General features: G+C 46.7%; 1 protein-coding gene across 6 annotated transcripts in view; it reads right to left on the minus strand.

Annotated features, from left to right (window-relative positions):
- Positions 1-9,301, minus strand: part of LOC123506358 (MAP7 domain-containing protein 1-like) — a 290,206-nt gene that overhangs the window by 121,888 nt on the left and 159,017 nt on the right. For 2 of the 6 annotated variants that reach the window (XM_045258395.1, XM_045258394.1), the window contains exon 2: positions 5,849-6,357. The exons of the other annotated variants lie outside the window; for them this stretch is intronic. In XM_045258395.1, coding sequence (XP_045114330.1) covers positions 5,849-5,957 — 109 coding nt within the window. In that variant the 5' untranslated portion in view covers positions 5,958-6,357. The remainder of the gene's footprint in view (positions 1-5,848; positions 6,358-9,301) is intronic. 6 annotated transcript variants of the gene reach the window in all.

The following is a 9,301-nucleotide window of genomic DNA, read 5'->3' on the forward strand; positions in this document are numbered from 1 at the left end:
GTGGATGACGGTGGAAGAGGAGGTGGAGGGAGAAGTGGCACTGAGTGAGGTGGAGCAATCACTTAAGTCCGGGTGGAGGAGACTCGCCACAGACCCAGTGGAGCCTTCGTGGAGGAGGAGGAGGAGGAGGAGGAGGAGGAAAAAGAAGTGGTAGTGGTGTTAGGATGAATCTCTTCTCTCTCTCTCTCTCTCTCTCTCTCACACACACACACACACACACACACACACTGAAAGACAAAGAATCAGAAATAACAACAATAATTGAACGTATAGAAGAATAACAAAGGAAAACCGATAAAAAGAAAGACTCAGAGAAGAAATCACAATAAGGAAGAAAAATAAACCAGATTTAAAGACGAAAGGAAAAGTAGGTCAAGAGAAAAGAGGAAATAGACGAGTAAAATGAAAATAAACGAGTCACACAGATGAAAGCAGGAAGAGACTACACGGGAAAAAAAACAAGAGGAAAATGAACCAGATATTTTAAAAGGAGGAAAAAAAAATAAGAGAACGGAAATCACGTAAAGGAAGAGAAGAAGAAAAAATGAGAGCAGGAAACAATAAACAAGAAAGCAACAAAACACGTCATAAACAAAACGAAAGAGAATAAACGATAAAACAGGAAAAGAAAGGGAAAAACATGACGTAAGCAGGAAAAATAAACAAATAATGAGTATGACACGTAAAACTTAAGCGATGAAGGAAAAAAAGGAAATAAAAAGATTGGAAGCAGGAAACATTACACAAGAAAACAAGGAAAACAAACAAAATGAGACTAAATAAACAACAAATAAGAAAAAATATGAAAGAAGAGGAACGTAAGATTTGAAAATAAGAAAATAGTAATAAAAAGTTATAATCAGCTAAGGTAAGACAGGTAACTCACTCCTCTTACCTGTCCTTCCTCCTCCTCCTCCTCCTCCTCCTCCTCCTCCACGTCCTCCACAACCTCGCTCTAATCCTTTATCTCTCTCCCTGCACCACCAACCCTCTTATCTTTCCCCTCCATTCCCTTAGCCAGTATCAGATGTCCTTCTCTTATCACGCCCATGCCCCTTTCCTTCCTCCTACACGTGCCCTTAACTCCCACACGACCTTCTCCTATTTTCCTACTCCTCCTCCACCCATGTCCACACCTGGGGTAAAATAAATTCTCCTATCTGAGTTTGCCTGTGTTCCTCGATTCCCTCCCACGCTTTCTACTGTTATGTTGTGTCTCTTTCCTTCCCTCGGGTTCCAGTGTTCAGTCTCTCCAGCACCAGAACGTGTTTCTATTTTCATTCTGGTTACTATTTTTGGTGATTTTACACAATTTCACATACATATAATTTTGGTATGACTTGACTTTTAAAGGAACTGGCGACAAAGTGGGCCTGTTTACATTTTTTGTTGCCCCTCCTGCATAAAAAGAATAAAATGTGGGGGTTAGAATAGTAAGTACTCAGGAAATTAATCATTTGACCTCCACAGGGCCTTCCTAATGTAAATAAAATGGTCTAATTATACCCACAAAAATCAAGGTAAAAATGTGTGTCAGTAGTGAAAAGATGGGTTCAATTATCTTCATATGCGTCATCAATGTGCCTTTAATGGTAAGCCACGTCTTCAACTCCTGACGAAGGTTCTGACGAAGTGTTCTCCTCCACATAATCCTCCTCCTTTGTATTCATCTCCCACTTGTCTTGCCTCTTTCTCCTTCTCTTCCTTTTCTGTCTCTTTCGTCGTAGTATTCTCCTTCTTTTGTTCTTCTTTTCCTCCTCCTCCTCCTCCTCCTCCTCCTCCTCCATGTTTCTTCTATATTTACCTCCACTTACAGTGCGTTTGTGCTATCTTTTCCTACTTCGTCTTCTCCTCGTCCTCGTCCGCCTCTTTCTTATCAGACACCTCCACCTCCACCTCCACCACCTCCTCCTCCTCTACCAGCTGCTACCTCTGCAACCTCTTCCTCTTCTTCCAATACCAATTCCACACAACAACTACCACCACCACCACCACCACCACCAGCAGCTTCTCCTCCCTCCCCCACTCTTCCACCTCTTTCTACTCCTCCTCCTCCTCCTCCTCTTCGTCCGCCAGCCGCAGCCCTCCACCAATCGATACACTCGTCCACAAAAGGCATACACGCACTTCAAGCCCTGACTGGAGTCGCCTACACACACACACACACACACACACACACACACACACACACACACACACACACACACACACACACACACACACACACACACACACACACACACACGGGTCCTCAGACGGAGTGTAACGACGAAGTTAATTGTATTTCTGTCATGCGCGCCAGATTGAGCAAGAAATACACACACACACACACACACACACACACACACACACACACACACACACACACACACACACAATGAATATGACTATAAATTCTTGGTTACTTTCTCCAATCGATACGATGAGGAATGTGTGTGTGTGTGTGTGTGTGTGTGTGTGTGTGTGTGTGTGTGTAGGTCTCTAATGACCCACATCCCGAAAGCAAAGCAGAAAATGACGAACCCATCGGACCACACACACACACACACACACACACACACACACACACAGTGGATGGAATGCTTTTCCAATTCTTTTCTCAACATTTCCACTTCCAAAACGCTTCCCACGAACAAAACACACACACACACACACACACACACACACACACACACACACACACACACACACAGTGATTAACTCCCATAATTACAGGAGGGTCGGTGGACTGGGATGCCAAAATCTGCGACCACACACACACACACACACACACACACACACACACACACACACACACAGTTTCTCCTAATGCCTTATACATCTTTTAACTGTGGACAGCGTGAGTCATTTGCTCTCTCTCTCTCTCTCTCTCTCTCTCTCTCTCTCTCTCTCTCTCTTGACCTTCAGCCTGAAAGTTCTAGTTTGTTTAAAGATGGACTTATTAACATTTGGTATCTTTAATGTGTTACGCTGTTATTAAATTGATTTTCGTTTGATATGACACACACACACACACACACACACACACACACACTCTCTCTCTCTAGACAAGTTTACTACGTTCTGAAAAACTGGAAGTGTTTACGTGTGTGTGTGTGTGTGTGTGTGTGTGTGTGTGTGTGTGTGTGTGTGTGTGTGTGTGTGTGTGTGTGTAGTAGTAGTAGTAGTAGTAGTAGTAGTAGTAGTAGTAGTAGTAGTAGTAGTAGTAGTAGAAAAACACCATAGCACTATACCACTAACTATAATAACACGCTAATGATAATGAAGTGTCTAGTCTGCATGACGTGTGTGTGTGTGTGTGTGTGTGTGTGTGTGTGTGAAGGTGAAGTATGCATGGCTGATAGCGTGATGCACAAACACCTCACACTGCATTATGTACGACCATTAGCGTGTAGGGAAGGATAGAGTGAGTGTAACATGGCGTGGTGAGCGAGTAATGGTAGGGTACACAGGGTTAATAGATAATAGCAAGGTAGATCAATGGTATATGAGCACTGTGGTGGGTTTAGGTAAGCAGGTAAGATGTGGTAGACTGCACAGGTGAGTATTGGTGGTGAAAGTAAAGGTTTGGAAGAGACTAAAGTGAGGAAGGTAGAAAGTAATGGTATATCAAATCACATTATGGTGGATTTAGGTAAGTCGGTAAGTGTGTGGTAGATTGTAAAGGTGTAGTAAGTATTGGTGATGAAGGGGATGGTGTGATAAGGGTGGCTAAACTGAAATAGGTAGGAGTAATGGTATACTAGATCACATTATGGTGGGTCTAAATAAGGGGTTTTGTTATATGGGAAATCTTAATCTCTTCACTACGAGGACGCGTTTTCATACTCATTCTGCTTACTATTTGGCGATTTTATACAGTTCCAGAAACATATGTGGGGATCAAAATAGTGAAGGCTGTGGCTATTAATCCTCTGATCTCCATAAACCTTTCTTAATGTAAATAAAATCATCTAATCACATCAAAAATCCATGATAAAAATGAGTTCCAGTATTGAAGGGGTTAGAAGTGTGGTAACTATGATAAGTGTAGTGAGGACATTAGGTGAAAATAAGAGTAACACGATGGAATACACTGAAGACAGAAGTGAAGATATATTGCAACATAGTAAGGTACATTTAGATAAGAGTTACGAGTATTAGGCTATGGTAATCTTAATAAGAGCTGATAACATTATGAAGGTAAGATTATGATAGGGTAAGCTAAACTGAGGTAGGCCTAAATTATGTTACAATAGGCAGAGTTACAAGTGGATGACGTGATAGACTATTTGTGGCACATTTACTGAGGCTAATCAATTTCCCTCCTAAACTATTTATATTACTTTAAGAAAAAAATCACTCATGTCAACAAATCTCAGTGACCTTCAACTAACTAACAAACTAACTAACGAGCCAATACCGTCGCTCTCTCCGCCAATACAAACAATTCTTTACAGCAAGGGTACACGAAAGGCAAGCACAGCAGTAGAAGGAGTGAATTACATCAAGGTAGGCTGTGTTTGGTAGGCCATTACCAAACAGCAAGGTTTGGTAATGGTATGGTGAGCTGGATTAGTGGACCCATTGTGTGTGTGTGTGTGTGTGTGTGTGTGTGTGTGTGTGTGTGTGTGTGTGTGTGTGTGTGTGTGTGTGTGTGTGTGTGTGTGTGTGTGTGTGTGTGTGTGTGTGCATGGGTGACTAGAAAGCGTGTCCAACTCCCATAGATAAAAGGTAAAGGTGATAATGGTTCCCTTCACCCTCTCCCTCCTCTTCTCCTTTTTCAGCCCTCCCTTCCCTTCACCTACTAACGGTACAACACCATTCCTACTACTACCATTCATTCTCTTCCCAACAAAACGGTACAGTATCCTCCCGCTCACTCCCCCTTTCCTTCCCTTCACTTTCAAACCATTCCCATCTTTCCTCCCTTCATGACACTGCCTCCACGTACACAGCCCCTCACCTCTCCACACCTTTCCTTCACTTCTGCCCATCATCCCATCTTCCCCTTCCATTACTGTGATACAAATAGGATCAGGAAAGGGAATGGATGTGAAGGAAGAGAAAAGGAAGGGGGAAGTGGAAGAGTAGAAGGAAGGGAAGGGTTTGCAGACAGATGGTGAGGGAAAGAGAGAGAGGGGTCAGTGAAGGGGAGAGAGAGAGAGGAAGGGAGGGGAGAAGGAGGGGAGATGGGGGGGGAGGTAAGTTAAACACAAGCCTTACAAATCCCTTCACTTCCTCCCTCGCTATGCTGACACACACACACACACACACACACACACACACACACACACACACACACACAGCAGCAACAGAGAGAGAGAGAGAGAGAGAGAGAGAGAGAGAGAGAGAGAGAGAGAGAGAGAGAGAGAGAGAGAGAGAGAGAGAGAGAGAGAGAGAGAGAGAGAGAGAGAGAGAGAGAGAGAGAGAGAGAGAGATTACCAAAAGAAGAATGAGCAATAAAAATAGAAGAAAAGGGAAGCAGAAGAAACCGTAGAGGTCAGGAAAGCAAAAATAGCCTAAAGGAGGAGGAGGAGGAGGAGGAGGAGGAGGAGGAGGAGGAGGAGGAGGAGGAGGAGGAGGAGGAGGAGGAGGAGGATTACAAGCAGATTTAGGTAAGTACTGCTTGAGATAAAGAAGATAAGAGAAAACTGAGACTGAGAGAAACAGAGAGAGAGAGAGAGAGAGAGAGAGAGAGAGAGAGAGAGAGAGAGAGAGAGAGAGAGAGAGAGAGAGAGAGAGAGAGAGAGAGAGAGAGTAGCTAGTAGTATTATTCTCTCTCTCTCTCTCTCTCTCTCACACACACACACACACACACACACACACACACACACACACACACACACACACATACACACACACTCACCATTGGCGTGGGCGGGCGTGGCGGCGTGGTGGGCGGGCTGCGAGTCGTCCATGGGCTGGTGTGGGTGGGCTGGGGGAACCACTCCGGGGGTTTGGGCCACAGGGGGCATGTTACACACACTCACGCCACTTGGTAAAGTTAACTCACGCTAACCTTAAAAGTGGCTTGCTCTATCTTCTCTTTCTCTCTCTTTCTTTCTTTCTCTTTCTGGTTACACTTATATTTTTCTCCTCACTTATAACTTTCTCTCACTCTAATTTTAATAAGGCACTAATACCTGTGTTGAATTTCAGTGTTCTATCTTTCTTTTATAAGTTAATTTATTTTTCTTTATTTTATTCCTGTTTACTTTTCTCTAATTTTCTCCAATATGCGTTTTCTTTTTTTTTTTTTTAGAGTGTGGTTTTCTCTTTTACTTTATTTTGCTCCTCACTCTTTCTCTTTCTCTCTCTTTTAGGCTTTAAAGAGAAAATGTGTGCGTGTCTTCTCTGTCTGTATGTCTGTCGCCTCTGTGTAAGGGAAGAAATTCGTACACTCTCGTTTACACTTACAACACACATGCGCACACACACACACACACACACACACACACACACACACACACAGAGAGAGAGAGAGAGAGAGAGAGAGAGAGAGAGAGAGAGAGAGAGAGAGAGAGAGAGAGAGAGAGAGAGAGAGAGAGAGAGAGAGAGAGAGAGAGAGAGAGAGAGAGAGAGAGAGAGAGAGAGAGAGAGAGAGAGAGAGAGAGAGAGAGAGAGAGAGAGAGAGAGAGAGAGAGAGAGAGAGAGAGAGAGAGAGAGAGAGAGAGAGAGAGAGAGAGAGATTCAAGGAGATGGAGCGAGGGAGAGGAAGAGAAATAGGGAGATGGGAATAAAGATAAATAACCGAGGAAATGTTAATAAAAATGTGCAAATGAGGAAGGGCGAAGAGAGAGAGAGAGAGAGAGAGAGAGAGAGAGAGAGAGAGAGAGAGAGAGAGAGAGAGAGAGAGAGAGTTAATAAAAAAAAGCAAGGAAAAAATAAGGTTAGACGAGGCAAGGATAAGGGAAATGTAGATGAGGAAATGAGAGGAAAGCGAGACGAGATGAAGGAGACAAAAATAAACAAAAGAAAGGAGAAAAAGAAGCATGAAGATAATAATAGAGAAAAATAATTATGGAAGGCCAAGAGAAATATATAACTCATTCATTTCCTCTCACCACTATCATCACCATCACCACTGCACTGTCAAGAATACCACCATCACTATCACCAACACAATTTCCATCTACATCGTCAACCACCATCACCATCGACATTTATACGGTCAAAAATTCAACACCATCACTATCACTAACACAATTTCCATCTTTATCATCAATCACCATCACCATCTTCACCATCATCGCACTATTACGTTCACCTCACGTCCTTCATTCTTCGCTGGCGTCCTCCAGAGGTGGTTTACATTCCACAGACCCATCACCATCACCCACATTTTCCCCTCCTTCACTCCCCCATGCCTCATCCCCCCGTCCTTTCCCTCTTTCCCAGTTTTACTCACAATTTCCTGTTATTTCCCCCTCCCTCCTCCTTTCCAAACAATGATTCCTAAGTTAAATGAGAGACAACGCCTGCTCCTCCTCCTCCTCCTCCTTCTGACGTGTCACTGAGATTCCTTGGACGCATGGGGACTTCCGGCGTTGCGGCACAAACGTGATTAGTTAAGCGGCGGAGCGACAGGTGTGATGGGGCAGGTAAGGCAGTAGTGAAGGCGGCGGTGACGGAGGCAAGGTGGAGCTCGAGGTATATGTAGAGAGAAGCAAGGAAGTTAAGGAGGTAGAGAGGTTGATATGAAAGTGTAGAGCAGGAAGAAAGTAAAGAAAGGAGGGGAAAAACGAGGGAGGGGAGGCATGGGGGAGTCTTGTTAGTTTAATTATAAAGAAGGGAAAAATAGTCCTTCATTTGTATTGTTGTTTGTGGTGTTTATGAAGGACAAGAAGTTTTTTCCCTCTTCCGTGATTACTGTTGTTGTAGCCTTAATGGCGGCTGACACCCTTCACACACAACAGCTGAGCGTGGGTCGGGGCTCGTGTGGGTGAGGCGTGAGGGGGGGGAAGGAGAGGCAGAGGGAGCTAAAATTTCCATTCAGAGCAAGTCTTGCCTGGCGCCATGCAGGGTGCGGGTAGGTCACTGTGCCACTGACCGTCCTCTTGAGAGAGCACACGATACCACACCCTCCCCCGCTAGCGATACGAGGCGTCTGTGTCCCCACCCCTGCACGGCCCTGGATGAGGCGGCGAGGCGCATATCATGTTTGCCCCCTGCCTCGTCCTGAACGACGGCAGTGTTGTCACTCCGCACACGTCCATCAGGTGCCAGGCGTGCAAGCCTCGTCCTCACCCGGATTCGCGGCGTGCCTTAGTGGGAATGTACAGGTCGAGGTTAGCCCCTCGTGCCCTTTGGCATTGTGGGCCGATCCTGTGCAGTGAAGCAGGCAAGCAGGCAACCAGGCAACCAGACAGCCAAACCGGCAGGCAGGCAAGCAGGGAGAGGGAGGGGAGGGACGGGAGGGAGGCAGGGAAAATAGCTTGTCAGACCACCGAGCCAGCCTTCAGCCTCCATTCATCTCTCCTCGATACTCTCTCACGCCGTCCCCGCCTGTTCCCACACTCTACCGGGGTCGCGCCCCCCCTCAAGCGGCGGCGCGGGAAGGTGACCTCGGCTCCCGCGGTCCTGGCGTGCCGCGGGCCGGGGAGGCAGTTCGCCGCCACCCGGAAGCCTCGCTGGATGAATGGTCCGCCTGGACGTCAGCGAGGCGAGACCAGATAATTGCGGGCAGGTGGGGAGGACTCGATGCGGCAGCAGCAGGCCGATGACCACCGAGCCTCCCCACCACGCTGGTAAGGCTCGGCACAGTGCGTCGCGGGTCACTCCCAGCCGGCCACACAGTGACGGGTATGGGTGCTGTCGCCGACGCCGGGTCGAGGACCTAAACGTCCTTGACGGGCATATGGCGCCGCCTTCACCACTGGCAGGCGTCCGCGTCCCTCCACTCACACTCCCTGAAAACACCGGCAGCCTTGTTTGTTAGGCGAGACCAAGCAGTGCCCAGGACTGACACAACACTACCGGGAGCAACCTTGCCCTCCACAGCCTGGCGCCTGGAAGCAGTAGGGGACGCCCCGCCACAACACAGGCGAACCATCAGGCCTAACACTGGGTACGAGGCAAGACTGAGGCAAGCACGGCGAGAGCCCGCGTGCATGAGGCTGCATGGAGTGTCTGGTGGCAGCGGCACAATGAAGCGTGTGCCCTGCGCAACTTGGCGTCACGTGCAGAACCTTCACCTGCCGACACGTGCCCTTGTCTCTCCCAACAGCAGCCAGACACAGCCAGGTCACCTTAATGGTGGTGGTGCTGCAGAACACAGCTCCGCAACGCCTCGCTGGACAAATATGTTTTCCCTCCAGTG

This window comes from Portunus trituberculatus, chromosome 19, assembly GCF_017591435.1.
Source record: "Portunus trituberculatus isolate SZX2019 chromosome 19, ASM1759143v1, whole genome shotgun sequence".
Taxonomy (NCBI): domain Eukaryota; kingdom Metazoa; phylum Arthropoda; class Malacostraca; order Decapoda; family Portunidae; genus Portunus; species Portunus trituberculatus.